Source organism: Crocuta crocuta, unplaced genomic scaffold (genome assembly GCF_008692635.1).
Source record: "Crocuta crocuta isolate KB4526 unplaced genomic scaffold, BGI_CrCroc_1.0 scaffold322, whole genome shotgun sequence".
NCBI classification, from domain to species: domain Eukaryota; kingdom Metazoa; phylum Chordata; class Mammalia; order Carnivora; family Hyaenidae; genus Crocuta; species Crocuta crocuta.
The window spans coordinates 3790494-3816096 of NW_027532592.1; the positions used below are offsets into that span (position 1 = coordinate 3790494).

The window sequence follows — 25603 nt, forward strand, 5'->3', positions numbered from 1 at the left end:
ATACAGTGATGGAAAGCTCAAATTCTGCCCAGGTACATGATCTTTGAAGACACAGTTGGCTCAGCAAACTTCCGTGAAAGATCAGAAACGTCCAGAGTTTATCCATAAACAAGTGTCACAGACTCTGAGTGCCAAGTCTGTCACCTACAAACCGTACTTGGGCAGCAGCAGACACTCCCCTTCCGCAGATATGAGCATTATGACAGCCGGGGGCCCGATTTCTTGCTTCCACAGCAGTAACTGCTTTATATTTTCAAAGCATTTTGCAAGATGAGGCTGTGGACCAGAAACGAATGTCGGTCACATTGAGAAGTTCTGACTCGGTTGGGACCTCGCATCGCGCGGTGGAGAACGGTACCATTACCTGTACAGACTCCGGGTTTCTGCTATTCGCTATGATGTCGAGAAGTTCAGTGTTGCTGAGAAAGTAAAATCTGGGGAAAATCATTCTTTTAATTTCAAGGTAGTCCTGTCCAGAACCAAAAGAAATTAGAGTTCATAACGTGAATAATTATGATAGGAGTCACTTCTGCATTTGAGCCTCTGTTTACACACAAAACCCAGAGTGTTCAAATTGCAGTGCGCATAGTACCAGTGCTCAATTTATCACTAAAAATAATTCTTAATGAAACAAAACTAAAACAGATGATGATAAAGACAGAAGTCCCGCAGGTGAGCACACGCGCACAGACACCCACTCACAAAGCGCTGTGTGTGGGGCCATCAGGCCGCCCCCGGGCCCCACCTTTCTGCTGTTCCCCGAGCCTGCGGCCCCGCTGCGGACAAGGCCCCTCTGCCGGCGGCCCCACTGCTAACTGTTTTCTTCATCCCTCTGCCACTCGTGACCATGTGCTTCCAGGATCGCTGTGCAGCCCATGGTCCCCAGCTCCCCAGCCCCTCTCTCCTCCCACCTGCCAGTGCACTTCCTGCCCAGCTACGCACCTGTTCCGTGGCTCCATCACTTCCCTGTGCCCCACATCTACGCGCCTGGCTTCTGACTCAAGATGGTCATTTGACTGCCCCGTAAGTACTGGATTCTCAACATGGACAGAACTTACTTGTTCCACACAAGCCGCCTCCCCCTACTTCCTATCTCTGAAGTGTGATCACCTACCACTCCAGTGGCCATCACCCTGGGCCTCTCTCCTCCACCCACCCACCTGCAGCTCCTGGCTCCACCTTCCTTCATCCTGACCACCGTCTTCCCTCAGTCCCCCAGGACTCCTAGCCTTTCCATTGGTTTCTTCATATGTACTTCCACTGCCCCCTATCTAGACATAGTCTGTGCTCCCTTCTACAGACACATTTCTCAATCAAGTCACTTCACTCTCCCAGTCAAAATCCACCGTGACATCCAAGGCCCTTGTCACCAGGCCCTGCTGCCCGGAGGATCTTCCCCTGCCCTCCGACCCTCTGCGACCAAGGCTCCATGAGTACCATCCTGTTACAACCCCAGAATGTGCCACACCTACCTGTGCTCCGTGTCTGTGGCCCCCCTTGCCTGGGGTGCTCTTCCCAGCCACCACTCCCTGACTCCTCCACCTGGCTAACTCCCACACCTCTTCCAAAACCCAGGTGAGTTCTTGCTTCCCCCGGCCTGGGTGAACCTCTCTTCTTTTGTGCGACCACACCACCTGGCCCATCACAGCACACATCACAGGCTGGCATCTCTCTACTTGGGCTCCTGGGACAGACCCTGAGTTCTGTAATCGGAGGGGATGCTCTCGGAAGTCCAGCATGTAGTGTGGTGCCTGCTATGAAGCAGGTGCTCAATACATGAATACATGGAAAATTCCTGCTTGGTAATGATGCTTAGTAAGAGTCCAAAGATATGCTAGAAATACTTAGAAGACTTATCTCAGTCCTTACTCAGTAAATTTGCTATGATTAACTAGATCCCTCTGGGAGGGGCCCCAGATCCTGGATTCACATAGCAGTAGGTCTCCCTGGGTAGAGAATTTTCTATTGGCTGAACCTGCCACATGTGGGTATTCTGGAGAGGTCATCCACAACCACGGTGAGTTGTGTGCAAGAAGGAAAAAAGGTACAAAACTGGAACAAGATCTTGCTTTATGAAGTGAATATATTCACCACGGATCTCAAATATTAAAACCCAGTATTTAAAAAATATGTATATCTAGCTGAAAATTTAATGTTCTGGCAGAGGTTTTGTTTGTTTTGTTATGGGGGGATGTGTGAGACAGAGAGAGAGAGGGAGGGAGGGAGGGAGAGGACATTCTGGGGAGGGGCAGAGGGAGAGAGAAAGAATCTTCAGCATCTCCACACTGCGTGTGGAGCCTGATGTGGGACTTGATCTCATACATCATGAGATCATGACCTGAGCCAAAATCAAGAGTCAGATGCTTAACTGACTGAGCCACCCAGGTGACCCTGGGAATTTAAATATATGGATGGAATCAATAACTTACTTTATAAAATGATCACACTAGGACTTCCAGGGGAGATGGCAGAGTAGGAGGACCCTAGGCTTGCCCTGCCACCCCAGGGACACCCCCCAGATAACACCCACATCTGCATAAATAGCTCAGAAAATGACCCAAAGACTGGCAGAACAAACCCCCCAACTAAATGTAGAGAAGAGATCACCCTGAGGAAGAGAGGAAGGGCAGAGAGGTGTTGGGGAGCTAAGTGGACTTCGGGGTCTGTCTGCAGGAGAGAGTGGGTGCAGAGAAGGGAGAGAAACAGAGCCTCTCATGGGGACCAGAATGAGAAACACAAATCCCCATAAATTCTGGCCTGGAAAATGAGACGGGTCAGATCTCACAAGTTCTTACAACGGGCAGGACTGAAAAATCTAGAATTTTAAAAATCAGTAACTGTGCTGGAGGGCCAGGGCTCGGTGGGGGATGCCTCCAGGAACGCAGGAGCTGGCAGGCACCACTTCCGCCCTTGCCCCTGGCCTAGATGTCCTGACCCCTGCTGGAACTAGCGTGTTAACAGCATCTCCCCCTATTCTGGTGTGGACAGTCCCCCTCCAGCCAGACCTCGGCTCCAGGCCCCCTCCCACACACACCTGCACAGACCAGGGTAGCACGGAGCCCCCAGCCACACTCATGTTGTGGATCCACCCCCGCCATGGGCCCTTGGCCAGATCCCATCCAAGCAGCACTACAAGCCGGCAGTGTACGAGCAGCCCAGATGGGCCACAGCACCCCACAGTGAGTCCTGCCCCCGGGGAGAGAGGAAGCTAACCTACACACCAGTCTGACTGTGGCCCCAGCGGTGGGCTGGGGGCAAACATCGGGTCTGACTGCAGCCCCGCCCCTCAGTACAAGTTTGTGCGAAAACACAGGACAGTGCCCTGCAGTTGGGAGCTGTCCCATCTCTGGCAAACTCCTGGTCCGGGCTGCCACCGCCCCAGGCCGGCCCACTAACAGCACAGGGACGGGACCCTGCCCACAGCACACAGAGAACCACTGCAGACGACTGGATGGAAAACACAGTTTGGCTGCAACAGTAGGACACCGACACCCCTGTAGCAACACACACAACACACACAGGGGACGCTCCTGAAGTGCCATTTTCCAGTGAACAGGGGACACCGCACCCCAGGGCACTCCAGGGCCTCTTCTTCATAAGGTCACTGCTTTCAAGCACAGCAGACGTAGCTGGCTTTCCTAACAGAGAAACAGACACAGCAACAGACAAAATGAGGAGATGGAGGAATCGGTCCCAAATGAAAGAACAGAACAAAACCACAGCAAGAGAGCTAAATGAAACAAAGATAAGTAATATGCCTGGAAGATAATTTAAAATAACCATCATTAATGACTGGACTTGAGATGAGAGTGGAGTTGAGTGTCTCAATGAGACACTCAACAAAGATAGAAATCAGAGATGAAGAAAAGAACTGAAGTTAAAAATACATGAGAGGGAATAAATAGTAGACTAGAGAACGCAGAAGATCAGCTACCTAGAGAGCAGAGTAATGGAGAGCAATCAAGCTGAACAGAAGAGAGAAAAAAAATAATAACTGAGAACAGGTTTAAGGGAACTCAGAGACACCAGCAAGCACAATAACATTCACGTTATAGGGATCCGAGAAGGGGAAGGGAGAGAAAGTGGGAAGAACATTTATTTGAAGAAATAATAACTGAAAACTTCCCAAATTTGGGGAAGGAAACAGAAATCCAGATCGAGGAGGCACAGAAAGCCCTTAACCAACTAACCCAAAGAGGTCAACACCAAGACACAGTAATTAAAGTGGCGAAAAGCAGTGATCAAGAGAGAATTTTAAAAGTAGCAGGAGAATGCATGGGTGGCTCAGTCAATTAAGTGTCCGACTTCAGCTCAGGTCATGATCTTGCCGTTCGTGCGTTCAAGCCCCACACTGGGCTTTGTACTGTCAGTACAGAGACTGCTTGAGATCCTCTGTCTCCCCCTCTCTCTGCCCCTCCCCTGCATCCATACCGCGTGCCTCTCTCTCTCTCTCTCTCTCAAAAAATAAACATTTATAAAAGCAGCAAGAGAAAAGAAACCAGTGACATAAAAGGGAAATCCCAAAAGGCTAATAGCTGAGTTTTCAGCAGAAACTCTGCAGGCCAGAAGGAAGGGGGTGTAATGTAATCAAAGTGCTTAGAGGAAATCATCTGCAGCCAAGAATATTCCATCTAGCAAGGCTCTTCTTCAGAACAGAAGGAGACATAAAGAGCTTCCCAGACAAACAAGGTTTAAAGGAGTTCATGACCACTAAACCAGCTCTAGAAGAAATGATAAAGGGGACTCTGAGTAGAAAGGAAAGATCATAAGCAGGAATAAGAAAAGCAGGAATCACAGAAGCAGTAAAAACAAGTATGTATGTAAAACTCTGTCAAGGGATTCACTAAATAAGAGTAAAGTATGACACCATATACCTAAAATGTGGGGAGGAGTAAAAATTTAGTACTTTTACAATGGGTTCAAACTTAAGTGACCATCAACTTAGTACAGATTTCTACATGCATAAGATGTTATACAGACACACCCAATGGTAACCACAAATCCCAAACTGGTAATAGATATGCAAAAAATAAAGAGAAAAGAACATAAGTATATCACTAAACAAAGCCATCAAACCATGAGAGAAGACAGCAAGAGAAGAAAGGACCAGAGAAAAACTACAAGAACAACCAAAAAATGAGTAACAAAATGGCAATGCATACACACCTGTCAATAATTACTGAATGGAAATGGACTAAATGCTGTAATCAAAAGACACAGCCTGACAGAACGGATAAAAAAAAACAAGATCCATGTATATGCCACCTACAAGAGATTCATTTCCAACCTAAAGACACCTGCAGATTGAAAGTGAAGGGACAGAAAAGCATTTATCATGGAAACTGAAGTGAAAAGAAAGCCAGAGTAGCAATACTTATATTGGACAAAGTAAAGATTAAATCAAAGGCTGTAACAAGAGACAAAGACACTATATAATCATAAAGGAAATGGTCCAACACAATATAACAATTGTAAATATTTATGTGCCCAATATGAAAGCACTCAAATACATAAAGCAGCTAATAACACTGAAAAAAATAATCAACAGTAATACAATAATAGTACAGGACTTTATTACTCCACTTACACCAGTGGATAGATCATTCAAACAGAAAATCAACAAGGAAACAAATGTGGCTTTGAAGGACACATTGGACCACATGAATCTAACAGATATATTCAGGACATTCCATCCCTGAACAGCAGAATACACATTCTTTCTAACTGTACAGGGAACATTCTCCAGAACAGATTACGTGTTAGATCACAAAACAAGTCTCAACAAATTAACAAAATCAAAGTCACACCATGCATGTTTTCCAACTGCAATGCTACAAAACTAGAAATCAACCACGAGAAAAGATCTGAAAAGAGCACAAATATGTGGAGGATAAATACATGCTACTAAACAATGAATGGGTCAATCAAGAGGAAATTTAAAAATACACTGAGATAAATTAAAACAAAAACACAGTGGTCCAAAATCTTTGAGAGGCAGCAAAAGTGGTTCTAAGAGGGAAGTTTACAGCAATATAGGTCTACCTCAATGAAGAAGAAAAATCTCAAGAACCTAACCTACTACCTAAGGGAGCTAAGAAAAGAAGAACAAACAGAACTCAAAACTAGAAGAAGGAAGGAAATAATAAAGATTGAGCAGAACTAAACAAAACAGAAACTAAAAAACACAGTAGAAAAGATCAATGAAACCAAGTACTGGTTCTTTGAAAAGATCAATAAAACTGATAAGTCTTTAGCCAGATCCATTCCCCTCCCTTGCAAAAAAAAAAGACCCAAATAAAATCATAAATGAAAGAGAAGAAATAACAACTGGCAAGAAAGAAATATGAAGGATCATAAGATTATAAGAGAACATTATGAAAAATTATATGCCAACAAATTTGACAACCTAGAAGAAATGGATAAGTTCCTAGAAACATATGACCTCCCAAAACTGAATCAGAAAGAAACATAAACTTTATTTAAAAAAATTTTTTTTAATGTTTTATTTATTTCTGAGACAGAGTGAAAGGCAGCGCGAGCAGGGGAGGGGCAGAGAGAGAGAGAGATACAGAATCCAAAGCACGCTCTAGGCTCTGAGCTAGCTGTCAGCACAGAGCCCAATGCAGGGCTCAAAACCACAAACCGTGAGATCATGACCTGAGCTGAAGTTGGACGATTAACTGACTGAGCCACCCAGGTGCCCCAAAACATAAACTTTAAACCGACTTTTTATCGATAATTAAAAATCTCCCAAAAAACAAAAGTCCAAGACCAGAAGCTTCAGAGGCAAATTCTTCCAAACATTAAAAAAAAGTTAATACCTATTTTTTTTTCAAACTATTCCAAAAAATACAAGAGAAAGGAAAGCTTCCAAATGTATTCTATGAGGCCAGCATTACCCTGATACCAAAGCCACAGAAAGATACACAAAAAAAGAGAAATACTGGCCAAAGCCCTGATGAACATATATGCTCAAAATCCTCAACAAAATATTAGTAAACCGAATCCAACAATACATTAAGAAAATCACTCACCACGATCAAGTGGGAGTTAATCCCAGGATGTTCTTGTTACACAGAATGAGAACAAACATCCCTAAAATTTGTACAGAATCACCAAAGACCCTGAAAAAGCAAAGCAATCTTGAAAACGAACAAAGCTGGAGGCATCACAATCCCAGATTTCAAGATATATTACAAATCATTACTAATCAAAATAGTATGGTACTGGCATAAAAACAGACACATTGATCCATGGAATAAAACAGAAAACCCAGAAATAAACCTACAATTATATGGTCGATTAATCTTCGACACAGCAAGAAAGAATATCCAATGGGGAAAAAATGGTGTCTTCAACGAATGATGCTGGGAAAACTGGATGGCAACATGCAAAAGAATGAAACTTGACAAGTTCCTCACACCACACACAAAAGTAAATTCAAATTGGATTGAAGACCTAAATGTGAGACATGGAAACATTAAAATCCTAGAGCAGAACACAGACAGTAACCTCTTTGCCACCGGCCATAGTAACTTCTTTCTGCATATGCCTTTTGAGGCAAGGGATGCAAAAGCAAAAATAAACAAGTGAGACTACTTTCTGCACAGTGAAGGAAACAATCAACATAACTTTAAGGCAACCCATAGAATGGGAGGGATATTTACAAATGACATATTTGATAAATGGCTAGTATCTGAAATATATAAAGAATTTATACATCTTGATACCATAAAAACTCCAATAATCCAATTAAAAAATGGGCAGAAGACATGAACAGACATTTCTCCAAAGAAGACATCCAGATGGCCAAGAGACACATGAAAAGATGCTCAGCACCACTCATCATCAGGGAAATACTAATCAAAACCACCGTGAGATATCACCTCACACCTGTCAGAATGGCTAAAATCCCAAACACAAGGAACAACAAATGACGAGGATGTGGAGACAAAGGAACCCTGGTGCACGGTTGTTGGGAATGCAAACTGGTGCAGCCACTGTTTTGCAGCAGGAAAACAGTATGGGGGTTACTCAAAAAATTAAAACTAGAACTATCATATGATCCCCTAATTCCACTACTGGGTATTTAGTCAAAGAATATGAAAACACTAATTCAAAAAGATACACGCACCCCAATGTTTACAGCAGCACTATCGCCAAGAGCCAAATCATGGAAGCAGCCCAAGTGTCCATCGAACAATGAATGGAGAAAGACGATGTGGTGTATATATACAATGGAATGTTACTCAGCAGTAAAAAGGAATGACATCTTGTCATTGGCAACGACATGGGTTACTTGTGGAGGGCACAATGCTAAGTGAAATAAGTCAGTCAGAGAACAAGAAATACCCTATGATTTTACTCACATGTGGAATTTAAGAAACAAAACAAATGAACAAAGGGGGAAAAAAGGGACAAGCTGAGAAACAGACCCTGAACTCTAGAGAACAGACAGGTAGTTACCAGAAGAAAGGGTGGGGGGGATTCGGTGAATCGGTGAGGGGGATTAAAAGTACACTTACCACGATGAACATGGGTAAGGAATGGAGTGCTGAATCACTGTACTCTATGCCTGGAACTAATATGCTCCATAATAGCTGTACTGGGTTTAAGACAGAAGTAAAGGGGCACCTGGGGGGGGTCATTAGGGGCACCTGGGGGGGTCAGTAGATTGAGCATCTGACTCTTGACTTCAAGTCAGGTCATGATCTCATGGTTTGTGAGTTCGAGTCCCGTTGGCCTCTGAGCTGATGGCTTGGAGTCTGCTGAGGATTGTTTCTCTCTCTCTCTCTCTCTCTCTCTCTCTCTCCCTCCCTCCCTTGCTTGGGCTCTCTCTCTGTGTCTCTATCCTCAAAGTAAGCTTAAAATTTTTAAATTAAATTAAAAAAAATAAAACCAACAAACTACTCAATTTCAACTGTTGCTGATCTTGTCCATCTAATAATAGCAGTCATGCTGATATAAATAATTGACACCAGTTAAGTACTTCCTCTGTGTCAGCTCATTTAGCACAAAGCCCCTCGAGGCAGGCACCACCATCATCCCCAATGTGAAGAGAGGGAAACCTAGGCACTGAAAACCTGGTTTTGTCTGAGGCCATTTAGACTGGCCTGTCCACCTTTTTGTTCATCCTGATGATACCTACACTGACCCCATAGCTGGTGAGGGCTGGCAAAATTGTTGGCGGCCACAGCACGGAAAATCCGTGTCAGGACTCGTTTCCGTCCTGCACTACCTCACATTTCCAAGATGCAATCGTTCCCCATGCTGGGACTATTGGTGTTACCTCAAGACTCTTCATTATGTATTCCAGATGCAGATTGCAGTTCTGCAGAGTTTCGAGGAACCCGGCAGAGGTAGTTATCCGCAAAGCATCCAGCTTGTTCTGTATTTTTGACATGATTTCTCCCCACATGGAGATCACTTGAGAGAAGAGCTTTGCTTCCGCGGGGAGCTGCCTTGAGGAAGGGAAACAAGAGAGAACGTCACCTATTTAGAAATGTCATGACATGTGTTGTTTTTGCCGATCCATAACAAGATATTTCATAGTGTTTATTATACACGACGACGTACACGTAGGAAATCTGGGAGAGATCAGACACACGTCCATCATTTAACAAGATCAGACTTACTGCGAGTTCCGAGATAGACACAAATTCTACATAAAGTGATTTGTGTCCTAAGAAATGCAGGAAAGCAAAGGCTAATGAATTCTAGAGGAAATGGGGTCTGCGGGAACAACTTCTCCAAGAAGCTTCTCCAAGCATACTCGAGAGGGCAAGGTCACCTGTGGCTGAGAACCAGTGGCCTGCGGCAGCAGTGTGCTCTCATGCTTCTATCCAGAGAAGAGGCAGGTCCTGGTTTCCGAAACTCCAAACCCCAGGGCAACAACTGTCAAGCTCTCCCACGAGTGCCCCACCACTGTCCCGTTCCCCATTTGGGGCAATGGGCCTAGAAACTTCTTCAGCTCAGCAAAAATCCTATTGGGGAGGGGCCCTCATCATCCCCTCTGTCGGGCACCCTCCCCTCTCCCCAGAAGACTCTAGGGTGACCTCACCGGGAGCGTGCAGGGAGGGGAATGGACAGCATCCTCGTCTCTCACACATTCTCTTCAGAAATTCTCCCTGCTGATGAACCTCCCGTCCCCTCCTCTTTACCACACTCCCCCTGGAATCAGGGCCCACTATCCTCCTCTTTTCAAAGGCAGGGCCGTGACAGACGCGTGTTTCCTTTCCTTGAGCGCTGTGGTGCTGCAGTCATCAGCACCCCTTAATTTCAGGCCCCCTTTTCTCTCACAGCAAAGCCTGGGAAGAATGAGGTGTGCCATTTTGAACCGGGAGAGTCTATCTTTCCGTCAATTAAGAATTTTTGTAAAGAGCAAGACTGAGGTTTGAATTTCAGGCACTAAGTTGTAACCACAAAGGACACATTCCGCGGGTATGTGGTTTCCCCGTGAGAACTACAAAATGACTAGAGCTTGGTGCAAGGACTTTAGAAAGGGCTCCTCCCACAAAACACATATCACAAACACGGCATTGTTTCCTGCAAAGCAAAACTCACACCTACGCAGTTTTCTTATGTGAGCCACCCGAAGCTCCCCTCTGCCCCTAAAATAAACGTCACAATACTTAACCCGATACCTAAGGTCCCCCCTCATCTGCTCTAACGCCTTACAAACACGCGCTCTGTGATAGCCTACCGGATTTCAGAATGGCTCCCCGACTAGCCTGTGTCATTTATGGTCAACACTTCAAATCTGTCTAGACATTACAGATGCCACAATTTACACACTCTTGTGACCAGTGACTTTAAAGAGAGACCAAGTAATGCGAATGCTATGAATAAAAAGAAAAGGGAGAATTTTCCCTAGCTGTCTAGGGGACAGTTCTCTCCATTCTCTCACCTGCTCCAAAGTAAGAAACCACCATTCATGTACATAGACTACTGAACACACGTTTACTGCTCATATGAAAACCACACTAATGTTCTAGAATTAAGTAGACACACAGTATTGTGGTTTAGGGATTACAATGATCTATGTGACATTTCTTATCCAATCCTTAACAGTTTCATATCTGAAATCGAGAAATAGGAGTTTTTAAAAAAGAGATGATGCTTGCAATCTTCCATGAAAGAAAAAATAATTCAGCACATTTTACTCCTGTGCCCATAGGCAGGTTATTTTAGAATGTTCACTGAAGAAATGACTTCTCAGGGATTACAGGCAATAAATACTCACCGTATGTTTCTCTTTTTTTCAACCTCTATATGGCTTATTGTTTGTTTGTTTGTTTACCTTTGTATTTCTACAGAATGAAAGACTGGTTCCAGATACAGCCAATTTCTTTGACAATTCATCCATTCCTCCAGAGTGTAAGAGAAGAGAGTCAAGTTCTGATCCCACTTTTTCACAAGATCCTGTAAGATAAACATGTACATTCAGGAAGTTTTACGGGTCATGCAGTAGAAATATATCCAAGGGGATTATCAGTCACCGACACACAGACACTATGATAGACGGTCACATCAGTAAACGCAAATCTAATTATATTTCGTTTGGGGAGGTTTGAGCTGTTCTTCTGTTCATGCAATTTTCTGTCTTAATTTATGATGCAGCATACAGGTATTTTTTGGCTTGTATATCCTTTCAGTGCTTTCTTTAAATATTTTTGTACACAAGTACATATAATACCTTTCGTATTACATAGTTACATAAATGCAGTTACAAAACAATGTGTATAATGTGGCTGCATTTACTTAACCATAAATATTACATATTACATAAATGTTACATAAATATGCTCATATTTTATATACATTGCTTCTTAACTTTTTTGTGTTTCGTTTTGGCTTCTTTACCTAATAGTGTCTTTTAGGGAGGCATTAGTACTTACAGGTTGTCTTCATTCTTTTCTCCTATTTTTTTAACATTTTATTTATTTATGAGAGAGAGAGAGAGAGAGAGAGAGAGAGGGAGAGACATAGCATGAGTGGGCAAGGGGCCCAGAGAGAGGGAGACACAGAATCCCAAGCAGGCTCCAGGGTCTGAGCTGTCAGCACAGAGCCTGACGTGGGGCTCAAACTCATGGGCCACAAGACCATGACCTCAGATGAAGTTGACTCAACTGACTGAGCCACCGAGGTGCTCCTATTCTTTTAATTAAATAAAACATTGTGTGGATATCACATATTTTTCTAGCTAGTATATTTATTAAAGAAAGAGAAAAATGGTTAAAAATCAATTAGTACTAAAATGCTTAAAAACCAGTAGAATGGCCCTTCCCTTAACATGGATTCTTGAGAGGGAACCACTTATAACTCATTTATTTATCTCCCTTCTGCTGTGTACGCCCATATTTCCTTTTAAATCCATCTTATATTTCAATACCCTTATTAAGGTATAACTGACTTCAGTAAATGGGTTTTTAAATCTCACAATTTAATGCTTTGACATATATGTTTGCAACCATGAAGCAGTCACCTCAAGATAACAAACGTATCCATCACCTCGGAAAGGTTTCCTGTGCCCTGTTGCAATCCCTTCCCCTACACGTGCCTCTTCCCATCCCTAAATGAGCGCTGATCGACCTTCTAAAACTACAGCCTCGTTTGCATTTTCTACAATTTTATATAAATGAAACCGTACAACAGGTATTCTTTCTGGTCTGACTTCTTTCATTCAGCAGAATTATTCTGAGATTCACTCATGTTGTAGCACAGATGAGAACCGCATTTCCTTGTTACTGCTGCACAGTATTCCCTGGTACCGATGTACGACAACATGCCTGTGCTGCTCCAGGCGTCCAGCCACGTCGCGTCCTGTTTCTCACTAATACAAATAAAGCTGCTGTGAATATTCGGGTGTAAGTCTTTGTATGGACATAAGCCTGCCTTCCTTTTGGGTAAACACCTATGAGTGGAATGGCTGCCTCACGTGGTGGGTCTATTTTTTAACTTTTAAAGAAACCTTTCAAGTGATTAGAACACTCTACCTGTTACGCAGCTGTGTATGAGATTCCCACCAACACCTGGGATGATCCGTCTTTTTCGCTGTAGTCATTCCATATGATGTGTAGTGGTAGCTCACTGGGATTTTAACTTTTCCCGACTTTTTCCGGATGAGCAATGAAGTTAACATCCTTTCACATGTTTATGTTCCCTCCAAATACTTTCTTTGGTGAAGTAGCCACTTAAATGTTTTGCCCATCTCTTTACTTTTTTTTGAGAGTTCTTTATATATTCTCGAAAGAAGTCCTTTACCAAACATGTGTGTTGCAAATATTTCATTCCGGCCTTGGCTTATATATATTTGCCTTAACAGTGTTTTTGGAGGAGCACAAATTTTTAATTTTGATGAAATTCAGTCGACAGACTTTTCCTTCTACTGATCAGTCTCTAGGTTGCACACTGAAGAAAAGTGCCTAGCCCAAGGTCACAAAAATTCTGATGTTTTCTTCTCAGTGTTTCAGAAATGTCCTCTGCTGTTTTAGGTCTATGATCCACTTGTGAGTTAAAGTTTACATGTGCTACAAGATATGGTTTGAAGGGATTTTAAAAATTTGTTCGGCATACAGCTGTCTGATTTGTCAGCACCATTTCTAAAAAGACTTCTTTTTACACTTAATCTCTATTCTTTTCTTTAGGTTTGTTTATGAGTGCAAGCAGGGGAGGGGCAGAGAGAGAGGGAGAGAGGGAGGCACTGTGCAGAGCCTGATGCAGGGCTCGAAGTCATGAACTGTGAGATCACGACCCAAGTGGAAATTGAGAGTGGGACGCTTGACGGACTGAGCCCCCATCTGCTCTGTGATCCCTATTCTGTACTGTTTGTCTGTCTTTAAACCAATACAAAGACTGGTTTTGGTTACGCAGCTTTACAACAAGTCTTAAATCTCGTACTGTTGATCTTCCAACTTTGTTCTTCTTTTTGAAAATTGTTTAAAGTCACTCATCTTCCTTCCTGTAATGTCCGATCTGCTGTCAATCCCCTCCCAGTCCATTTCACCTCAGACATTAGTGTTCATCTGCAGAAGTTTGACTTTGGTCTTCACATTTAATCTATTTAACCCTCTACGATCTACTGGTCTCTAATTCGGACTTCCCGCTCAGTTCAGTATCAGTTTCCGTCAGTACATTTTTTTCACTATGAATTCTATTTCTTACTTTTTTGAATGCATGATAATGCAGACACCGTGATTTTATCGTATGGGGGCCTGGATATTTTTGTTTTGTTTTCCTATAAACAGTCTTGAGCTTTGTTCTGAGTGCTGTTATGTTACTTAGAAACGGCTTCATCATTACGGGTTTTGCTTCGTAGCCCTGTGGGAGCAGCGTTTCCTCCAAGGCTGACGGCCGCGTCCTCCCGGTGCGCCGGCGTCGCGCGTCCAAGGCGCTGGTGGGTACGGGCACCGCCCCCAGCCCAGCGGGCTGGTCCCCTCACCCTCGCGCGTGCTCACTTCCTGGGCGCCAGGAGTTTCAGGAGGGCGCGTGCCAGCACTCGGCACGGCCCAGGCCCCGGGCTGTGCCCTCCGTGCTCCGTGACCCCGCGCCCAGCAGGCTCCGCGCCGGGGAGCCGCCAGGCTCCGGTCGCTCCGCTCACCCCCAGGGAGGCCTAAACTCAGGCTCTTCTGGTTTCCCCCCTCACGGAATCTCGTCGTTCGACGCCTGAGGTCGTTCGATGCCTGAGGCCGTTCGATGCCTGAGGTCGGGCGTCCCGGAAGCCACAATCCGTCTCCTTCCTTCTGTTCCGCCGCGGGTACTTCGCGGCAAGGCGTAGGGGTCCCTCCCGTGGAAGCAGTGTGCGCGCGCGCATGCGCAGTTGTTGTTCGTCCTGAGTACGCCCATGTATCATTTACGACGTTTACTTTCCTTTACTGAAGGCATCAGGTGCTCTAAACGTACCTTTTCATGGGCTCTAAGCCAACTGTGACAAGGCCTGATTTAGAATTCTTTCTAAATAAATTTTCTAAGAAAAAATTAGTACATTTCTTGTATATTCTTATGGATGCTTTTACATTTCTAGTTTTTGTGATACTTTTGCTGTTGTTGTCTATTTTGTGGTGTTTCTCTGCTGTTCATTTTTTTATTTGAATGTCTGTGGTTGGAGAATATGGTCTATTTGGTTTATCCCCTTTTCTTCTAAGATTCAGTTAACTGACATCTTCCCTAAATGCTAGCGTGTTTGCAAATAATGTGAATTCCATTTGATGGGCACACATTTCTCTCACACTACCTATAATCAGTTATGGTAATTTTACTATTAAGTATCTCTCTATTATTACCTGTCTTGTTGAGTTTCCTTAAATTTTTAAGTGATTCTTGGCCATGTTAGTGGATGTGGTGCTGTGCAGAGAGGCACTATCAGGGACCATTATCAGCTGACCCTGTCTTTCAATTCCTAATCATGATGTGTTCTAGCAAACTGCATGGACACACAGGTGTGGACACACAGGACTCACCATTAAGAACAACTGCACAGGAAATGGAAAGGAAGAGTCTCGTGTCGGCAAGCAGGGTCTGTGGGCAGTGGGCCTGGTGTGCGCCCCACCAGAACCACAGATGTTTCTAGTGGCAGTGGCACCATCGGTAAGTCACCGCGTACGCGGTCATGTTTTTATAAGATCTAAATTTATTTTATTTGCCCAAACTGAGCTTTATGACAACTCTTCACCAACAAACAGTTAATGTTTCCCAAAAAAGTTGTTTCTAGCTTTCAAACTACTAAATACTCCATCTCATTTCTGTATGGGTATATAAACGATTTATATAATTCAAAGGTTGTGAAACGCAAAAATTTGAAGCAACAAATAAAACTACAGACAATTACAGTATTTTCCCTTTGCCACAAATTACAGTATTTTCCTTTTGCCATAATATTTACCTTAAATGGCCCGAGAGAGGAAGACCCTTTAACTGTTGCCAGTGTGATCTGAGACTCTTCTAGCTGAGCAAGGACGTCATCTGTGGATGAAAGGATCAGGACGGAGTACGTCTCGGACTGATGGACGACCAGGTGTAGTGGGGTGGTGTTCCACAGATCAATAATCTTAAACAGTGTTTTCTCAAGAGCAGCCTCCTTAGTGGCAGAGGTTGAGATTTCGTTTATTTTGTTTTCGTACTGAAACATCTGAAATGAAACATTATTCTTTAACATTCGGCAGACGAAGGGTTCCTGATGCGCTCACAACGCAGGACTGCTGTGAGCGTGCCCCTCCCGGCCTGACCCTCACTTCAGGGCCCTTCCTGACCATTTCACATCTCCCACTCTGCATGCTTGGTGAAGTTTCTAGTCACTCCGTGCACTTCCTCTAATTGCAGCCCGTGTGAAGATCAGTGGACAGCACCTTGAGCCCCTGTGCAGATGGCTGCCCCCCTCAGCCTTCCCTTCTCTGCACTGGCGCTGACGGCTTTCCCCCTTCCGTGACACGCTGTCACTTCCAATAGTAATTCTCGGGAAACGATCTGAGAGAATGGAATCTGGGAAGGCCCAGCTTCCCCTGGCTCAGCTTGCCTTGCCTTGCCTCCAGGAGGATAAGGGGCTCAAACTCACATTAGTGGATGCAGTGTACGTACAGGCCTTCCTTTCCCAGAGACAAGGTCCTGATGCAGGGTCTCAGCATCACTGCCACACAGACACTGGGAGAGCTTGCGTTTCCACATGTGAGAATTAACTCATGGTCTGATCGCTCTTATCCCTCAAAGAAGGAGCTACCCCTGGTCCCACATGTCATCCCCATGGGGCTGAAAAGTGATGCCTGATCTTGTGTTTTGGTGAAACATGGCCAGAGCTCATGGCCTGCCAGAGATGGGCATCACGGTGCTGACATCAGCTGACTGCTTATGGCCTAAGTGGACACTTTGAGAAGGACGCCTGCCTTTGGACACAGACTATTCCGCCAAAGGCAGATCAGGAACCACAGGGCCATCAAGCCTCTGTGCTGAACAAAGAAGCTTGTGCCTCACAATGACATTCCGAAGTTGCTAATAACCAACTCCAGACACAGGTAACGCATAAAGCAAAATTTCAACCAAGCATGCTTAGCCCTTTCCACTCTTTATGGTCCAAGTTTGGGAGCTGACTGACCAATGCTCAGATCTATCAAGTAATTTAGTAATACCTAAGAGGTTTCAGATGAGTCTTAAGGACGATCACTGATTATCTGCCTCTGGGATTAAGCACAGGGTTTCTAACGCATGATTGATTAAAAAGACGAATCATGAAGTGATTGTGTTCATTTTATGAAAACGATTGCTCTCTTCCTCCGCATTTACTTTGTGACGTGCTTTCCGTGTCACAGGCTTTTCAGAGCCTACACAACACGCTGGACAGGAACTGCGGTCATGACGTAACAGATGTATCTGGCAGGACCACAGGCCAGCTCCTGTCGTGGGCTGTCCTGGGCAGTCTGGCTGCGAGACCGCCGTCTCGGGGTCAACCATGCACTACACATGCTCTAGGAAACGAAGGCTGGGTCTCGGGGCCCAATCCTGTCCATCTAGGTACTCATGTTACACTAGGTAAGTTGTTGAATAGAAACAGGATGATCAAAATCTTCCGGGAACTCTTCAAGTTCAGGTAAGACTAGCAGCTGATGGCCCGCTCTCCCCTCTGACCATGGCAGCAATTAACCTAGGGGAGAAAGGGTTCCTCCGACTCTTGCCGACAGCACCTCAGAGGCTGAAGACCTTGTTCGTTTTTGTTCGGATGTTGCATTATCTTAATTCGGATCCGCCACAAACGGCATGAGAATCCGTTCTTAAACTAACTCCTCACATGAGAAATACAGGACAGCTCGCTGGAACCCTTTCCAGCTCTGGAGCCACCAGGCCACCGGCTGATCCCCTCGAGCCCCGTCTGCCCTCACTTTTAGTGCCTGCTGCTAGATTGTCTGCCAACTGTCACCCTTTCCGTGACTCACACAGAGATGACTCCAACAGCCCAAGGCTTGGAAAGGGAAAATGTCATTGCAATTGTGCTACGTTCCTGGGATGCTGTTTTGGATAAACCTAGCTGACGACATTGACATATATGGTCTGAAATCATCTAGATGTTGTGCTGAATTCACTGCTGGGATGTGGATCAGTTAGGAAACCTGGGATGCTCCAGGACAGGATGAGATTTAGATGGGATGATGGTGGAGAGAGCAGAAGACTGAAAGAGTTCATCATTTTTAGCCTAAGCAACTGAAAAACAACGGAGGTGCCATTTGCTGAGCTGGGGAGGGGAGGGGCGTCTGGGAGACGAGAACGCTAACTGTGTGGTCTCTCAGACACAGAAGTGCAGATACTAAATAGGGAAATGGGTATGTGAGTTCAGGAGGAAACCACGTTGAGGGCTGGACATATATAGTAACCTATTTTTATTTTTATTTTTTTTTAATGTTTTATTTATTTCTAGGAGAGAGAGAGAGAGACAGCGTGAGCAGGGGAGGGTCAGAGAGAGAGGGAGTCACAGACTGAAACAGGCTCCAGGCTCTGAGCTGGCAGTCAGCACAGAGCCCGAAGCGGGGCTTGAACCCACGAACTGCGAGATCATGACCTAAGCGAAAGTCGGACGCTTAACCGACTAAGCCACCCAGGCGCCCCTATAGTAATGTATTTTTAAAGATCAACAAAAGGTATCTTTTAAAATTCTTCTTTTTAGGGGTGCCTGGGTGGCTCAGTTAGTTAAACATCTGACTTCGGCTCAGGTCATGATTTTGAGGTTTGTGAGTTCCAGTCCCATGCTGGGCTCTGTGCTGACAGCTCAGAGCCTGGAGCCTGCTTTGGATTCTGAGTCTCCCTCTCTGCCTGCCCCTCTCCTGCTTACACTTTGTCTCTCAAAAATGAATAAATGTTAGAAAATTTTAAAAGAAGCAAATTCCTCTTTTTAAATTCCTTAAAATTTCCCATTTCCTCATTATAACAGATCATGTAGTAGAAAATTATAAAACACTATTTTAAAGTATATCAGACACTGTGAATCACGAAGGCTGAAATATAAATGAAGCTTACTATAAGCTAGTTATGAAAACAGAAAAAATTGTAACCACAAAAACCACAGAATCTACTTTTATAACAAAACCTAGATGGCAGATCAAATAGTCCCTCCCTGTGTATTTTAAGCGTCATATCAAGGTACTGGCAGAGTCACCCCAACCTCCTCTTACTGTATCTTCACTCTACGTAAAACGGAACACAGCAGCTTGATGTTTCTGCTCCTAGAAGGCGCACTCTCTGTGAGAAGTAGCCCCTCTAAGAAACAAAACATCATTCCATCTGTCATCCGGGAAAACCACCGCCCCTGCTCTCGCATCACCGGGTGGTGGTGGAATGGAATGGCGGACCCGTACCCGCAGCTACATGTAATTTTCGACCACCTGTCCCCTGCTAGTCTGTTCCCTTTGCGCAGACGGTCGACCAACGTCTCCCTTTTCTCATTCCTATTCCTTGTAGACTGACTTGCTTGCTTAAAATTAGTCCCTCTGGTATTTCAGCCTATTTTTGCTTTCAAATAATTTGTTTACCTTGAGTGCTAGAAGATTCTCTACCGTACAGTTCTTATCAGGAGACACCAACTTTCCGATAATCTCCTGGACAGCCTCCCAATGCCGTGGCTTGAGACAGGGGTTGCCCAGAGCTATGATGGTGGGCAGCACTTGTTTAAATTCTGTCACTGATTGCTTAAGATGGGTCACCAGGTCGTTCTTAGGTAAACCTACAAATAACAATGGATCTTATTTTTTAAACCAGAAAGCAAGTCTACTATTTAATGTAATTCTAGTTTCGCAGTTATCGTTCTGTATTAAAATAATGAATTTTATTAACATCACCCTGCAGAGGGGATCGGCTATGGATTAAAACAAAGAGCAGCAGTCATCAGAGCTGATGATCAAACCCGAGACCAGCAAAGCCAAGTTTTCTTGGCGGATCTGACACAGGGCTAGCCTGCTACCATGGCGGTTCCCAGATTTTTAGTGACTAGGTATGCAGACTAATACATGCACACACATTTCAAAAGACTGTTACAGGCTTTTACATTCTGCTCACGAAGGAGGACCATCGGNGGGACGTAGGTAAAGATTCTGCCACAGATCAGGACCAGTCTGTCCTCGGGCACTGGCAAACTGCAGCTGAAGGTTCAAACCTCAACCTTTTCACTCAACTTGTAAAAGAAAAAGGACACAGAGACATAGCCAAAGACGGGGACTCAGAAAAATCGAGAATGACACCTATATGCTGGAATATCCAATCTGTCCAGATGGGGTTCCTTTTATAAAGCCACACTGGATAATAAAATGTTGCTCGAGACCTAGTGAAACGGAAGGAAAAGAGAGTAACTTTGGTTTCTTTAAGTCTGTATCTTGGAAATGAGCAAGATCTTTCTGGGAAACTGTGTAAGAGAAGCACCATCTAGGTGCTACGTTACAGGCCTTCTGCTGGGGCAGGGGCAGCACAAAGCTGGGGAAGGATTCACAGAGTGAGTGTCACATCACAGCAGCGACACGGTGGGAGCTGTCCCCAGCTTTCTTCTTTTCTAAATGTTTCATGATGTTGTTCTATTTCTTGTAGACTTCAAAAACGGGCAAAGTACAGTGTTTTCCGGAGAGGAGGTTAGAGTTTGCAGTGCAGCTGAGGGTCAGGGAGGAGATTCAGAAGCGAAAGCGCTCTTGCCAGGGGCTGAGACCCTCGCCTTGCCGAGAGGACGGGCCTCACAGAATCGCTCCGACAGGAACATCTCTGTGTTGGCGCGATTTCAGATGTGAGGGTTCGCAGAAGGGACAGCTCTCAATGTGACTTCAGCTATTTCTCCCGCTGGCTGAGGGAGGCTGTGGGTGACAACAGTGAGCACCTGGGTTAATGCCCCACATGCAGGTGGGCCTGTGTCATCAAGGCCACGGTTGTGGCCAAGTGCCTGTGGTCCGACCTAGGGAAAGAGCTTTTAAAGAATACACAAAATTGTTATTACTTAAAAAATATATATAGGGGTGCCTGGGTGGCTCAGTCGGTTAAGCGTCCGACTTTGGCTCAGGTCACCATCTCACAGTTCGTGGGTTCAAGCCCCACATTGGGCTCTGTGCTGACCACTAGTTCAGAGCCTGGAGCCTGCTTGGGATTCTGTGTCTCCCCCTCTCTCTGACCCTCCCCTGCTCATGCTGTCTCTCTCTCTCTCAGAAATAAATAAAACATTTGAAAAATATATATTTACCACCAATTTTTAATCTCTTTCTTGCTTCAGGAAACGATTCCTGCCCCTATGCTCCTGTGAGGCCTCTCCAGCCACTAACGGCCAGGACTTGGGAACAGGCAAAGAGGTTAAGGTCAAGGACAACGATCCTCCTGACTCAGAGGCCGCTCAGTGTGAGCAATTCTAGGTGGGAAAGCTTGAAAAAGATGCTTTTACCTTTCTCTAGTGTGGAGATTACATGCATCCATTTTGAAACGTGTCTCTGAACGGATTCTATATCGACCCCGTGGAGAGGTCTGTTCCTCCACTCTGCGAAGCGCGTTCTCCACTCCTTCTGCGTGTCCCACAGCGTCTTCCGCAAGGCCAGGTCGCACTCGATGTCTGCAATCTCTGCACGCACGATCTGTGTGATATCGTCCATGTTGAGGGAGTGCATGTGGGCCTCGGAGTCGCTGAAGCAGTGCTGGAAGCTGGCGTAGGTGCTCGCTTTGTGTGCCAGACCTGCCGCCTCCTCCGCGAGCGTCCGCATCATCTCCACAGCGGTGGCCATGCGCGTCCCAGCACATAGCAGAATGGGGGTTCTGATCTGAAACATGGCAGGGAGACATTCTAAGAGACTGTACATCTGGGACACCAACGTGTTCTACTGACAGCAGGTTAGCACGTGACCTAAGCTTTAATAAATAATCATCTGTAAGGGCTGTCCTTAATTTATAATTGTGTGTGTTCATTAGGAGGGCTCTTAATTATTTAATCATTATTACCATATAGCGATAATTTGTCATGTTCCTTCCCTCTCTGGGGCACTGTGCTAGTTTTAGCAATACATTACCTAACTTACTAAATCCATATAACAATCCTGAGATGTAGTTAATATTTTTCACAATTTTTCAGGAAAGTTCTAAAGTTATCAATAATTGTCACATCATCCAATGGTAAGTGGCAGTTTCAGGGTACGGCTGACTCCAGAGGTCATTTCCTTTCTCTGATTCTGTTTAACTTTGTACTATATTTTTGTTTTTAAGATTTTATTTTTTTAGGGACTCCTGGGTGGCTCAGTTGGTTAAGCGTCCAACTTCAGCTCAGGTCATGATCTTGCCATTTCTGAGTTCGAGCCCCACATTGGGCTCTGTGCTGACAGCTGAGAGCCTGGAGCCTGCTTCAGATTCTGTGTCTCCCTCTCTCTCTGCCCCTCCCCTGCTTATGCTATTTCAAAAATAAACAAACATAAAAAATTTAAATTAAAAGTCTGTTTCCATGGAGTTGAAAGTCAATAAAGCTTGACCACTGGAGTTTCTCCTTTGCTGAGAGGTGCTTAAAAAAATAAAGACTTCCCCGCTCAGCGCTCAGTCGTGCGGACCCCCTGCAATACAGACCCTGGGCTCCATTGGTGTCCAGTCTCGTACACTTTAACAAGCGTGAATTGTGTAAACCAGACACTTATGTAAGGGCCTGTAACTTTCTAGTACTATTTAATTTATTAAAAATTAAGTGTGCAGCGGGAGGGGCGGAGATGGAGAGAATCCCAAACAGGCTTCATGCTCTCAGCACAAAGCCTGATGTGGGGCTCGATCCCACAAACTTGAGATCATGACTTGAGCCGAAATCCAGTCAGTGGCCTCATGGACTGAGCCCCAGGTGCCCTCAGTCATACCTGAAAGACTGCAGGTGGGATGTGTGCATCAAGTGGTTTCAAGATGAATGCGTTTCACCTTCCTTGTGTTTGTGTGAAACAGTACAGACTACTGGTCAGTGGAGGAACTGCCTATAACTGCAATGAGTAACACTGCAGCAGAGGCAGAGTCGGTACGGGACTAAGCACCTGGGGTGGGGGGGCACTGGGGGCAGAGGGGCGCACACGAGCACGGTCCCTGAAGCCCCGGCTCTGACGTGCCGCACAATCTTCAGCAGGCTACTGGACCACCTTAGGTCTCACTGTTGTTGGTGGGCCGGTACAGGGGTGAAGCACCCGGCCCACACCGTCACTGACTCTCGGTGAGTGGGTTTATTGTGTGCTTGGCTCTCCTTAAGTGCCTCAAGTTGTAGCACTCACTACCGCTGGCCTGGAAGGAGGCCCAGGCAGATGTCACAGGTGTAGCCCTCTGGGCCGGGGGCCTCCCGTGGCAGAACGCTGACTCCTACGGGCAGAGTCACCGCTTTGCGTTGTCATCTGTGTGCGTCCATAACTGAGGAAAATGCTAATGTCAGTCATGCATTTGTGAAAACAGACATGCAATGTTTCTTTCCACTGAGGTTCACAAACCTTCTGTCTGAGGAGTCTAGGCTAAGAATACTTGGGTTAAAGTATTCACCTAAGATTCCGCAGACAGCGAGTGCCGACACGCTTAGGCCTCCAGGACGCTAAGAGCCAGCTGACTTTTGATGAGAAACACGCACTGACCTTGGCCTTCAAGTTACTGACATCGACTCGCAGTCCAGTGATGTGCGCTTCCAGACTGTCTCTGAATTTAGCAATGGCGGCGTCTTTATTCATCTCCCGTAGCTTCATGGCGGTCTTCAGCTGACCAAACTTCATGAGAATAATTTTGTATATGGCAATCTGCTCTCCTGAAATCTGGACCTGGTAGGACCTTATGACAGAGTGCAGCTGCGAGATCATGGAGTACTCTTTCTCCAACACAGACAACTTCGAGCAGATCCCCTCCAGAAAGGTAAAATGCTCCACAAACTCTTCAATTTCAGTGGGATCACACTCCATCTTCCTCAGGGACGTCTCCACCACCTGGACCGTTAACACATCGATCTTAATTCCAGGAGGGCTGCTCGCTACCTTAGAAGGCTGATTACTCTTTCAGAACCTGTCATGATGTTATGGAATTCTACTTTCACGAGAAAATGAAGACGTCACCCAGATGCCACTCTAGACAGTGTTTAAATACCAGAGCAGATTTGCTCAACTCCTTTCTATGTTAATAGAGGGACCACGAATGTACCTGCACATAAAATAAGTGCTAAGATAGAAAGGAAGTTATATTATGAATAATTTTGTTCTCAGGAAATAAACACAATAGCAATGGCAAGGCCATGGCTACCATATGGATAATCGATCATGGCTACTGTGGTTTTTAAAAAAATTTTAGTGTTTATTTTTGAGAGAGAAAGAGATAGAGCACAAGTGGGAGAGGGGCAGAGAGAGAGGGAGACACAGATTCCAAAGCAGGCTCCAGGCTCTGAGCTAGCTGTCAGAACAGAGCCCGACACAGGGCTCAAACCCAGAGTCTATGAGATCATGACCTGAGCTCAAGTTGGAAGCTTAACTGACTGAGCCCCCCAGGCGGCCCTGCTACCGTATTTTGAGCATGTGCGTAGTCCCACCTGGTCCTGATAGCGTGTTTGTTCATTAGGTGTTATCTTCTCCCGTTCATGCAGGAGGAAATGAGTCTCAGAGGATTCGTTAGTCTACCGTCAAAAATGTAGTGAGTTACAGAGCTACAAGTCCCCAAGCATGATTCCAAATGCCATTTTTATCCACTAGAAGTATTCAGTATAATTATATGCAGAAGGTCAACACTTTTCCTGAGTGTGTGTACATCATTCCATGAAATTTTCAAAATAATGGCATTTCTATATGCAAATTACAATTTTGTCATATTTTTTCTCATGCTTCCAGGGCTCTTGATGAATACTCATGCATAATTTTGGAATCAATGTCATTTCAATTGTCTGTTTCACAGCCTTTAATTAATTGCCTGTATGTCTCTAATTTTTCAAGCACTATATTGTCTTCGATTATAAAATAGATGGTCATACAAAACAATCAATACAAAAAAGCTTTTAAAATAGAAAATCCCTCTGATGCCATCACTCAGAGATAAGCACTGCTAACCCACCAACTCTGAAAAGGCTTTACAGAGAGGCTTGTGTTTGAATCCCAGCTCCAGTTATTTCCTAACCGTGTGACCCTAAGCAAGTACCTTTCCCTTAAAAAACTTGGTGTCCTCATCTCCAGTTTTGAGGAGAAAAAATGTAACAGTATAGTAACAGGCTTATGCCTTCTGCATTTGACTGAAATGGATCCAAACAAAAGACCAACTAAACACAGCTATCTTGACTCTAACCAAAAGTTGCATTTAAATGCCAGAATTAAGAAACATTTTAAAGTGCAGATTTGTATCACAGAGAAACAGGTAATTTAATTCCAGTTTTGTGCAAGAGAGGGCAGGAAAAGGTGAGATATGCCCAAACTTACTTTATGTCATTTTACGACACTGATATCAAAGACAGATAGGGACGGTAAAAGAAAGTCACAGACCAATTTCACGTACGGGAATAAATGCAAGTCTTAAAAATAATGTCCCTGGGGCACCTGGGTGACTCAGTCAGTTGAGGGTCCGACTTCAGCCCAGGTCATGACCCCGCACTTGGTGGTTGTTAGCCTCATGTCCGGCTCTGTGCTGACAGCTCGGAGTCTGGAGC

The 25603-nt window shown here is 44.9% G+C and overlaps 1 protein-coding gene across 1 annotated transcript in view; it reads right to left on the minus strand.

Moving 5' to 3' along the window:
- The window catches only part of DNAH14 (dynein axonemal heavy chain 14), a 293744-nt gene that overhangs the window by 195065 nt on the left and 73076 nt on the right, over positions 1-25603 (minus strand). Inside the window, exons 17-24 of the mRNA XM_077779923.1 lie at positions 23568-23909; positions 21383-21752; positions 19506-19696; positions 15881-16126; positions 11300-11421; positions 9290-9461; positions 365-469; positions 158-276 (exon numbers count right to left, since the gene is read on the minus strand). Of these exons, the coding sequence (XP_077636049.1) occupies positions 158-276; positions 365-469; positions 9290-9461; positions 11300-11421; positions 15881-16126; positions 19506-19696; positions 21383-21752; positions 23568-23909 (1667 nt within the window). The remainder of the gene's footprint in view (positions 1-157; positions 277-364; positions 470-9289; positions 9462-11299; positions 11422-15880; positions 16127-19505; positions 19697-21382; positions 21753-23567; positions 23910-25603) is intronic.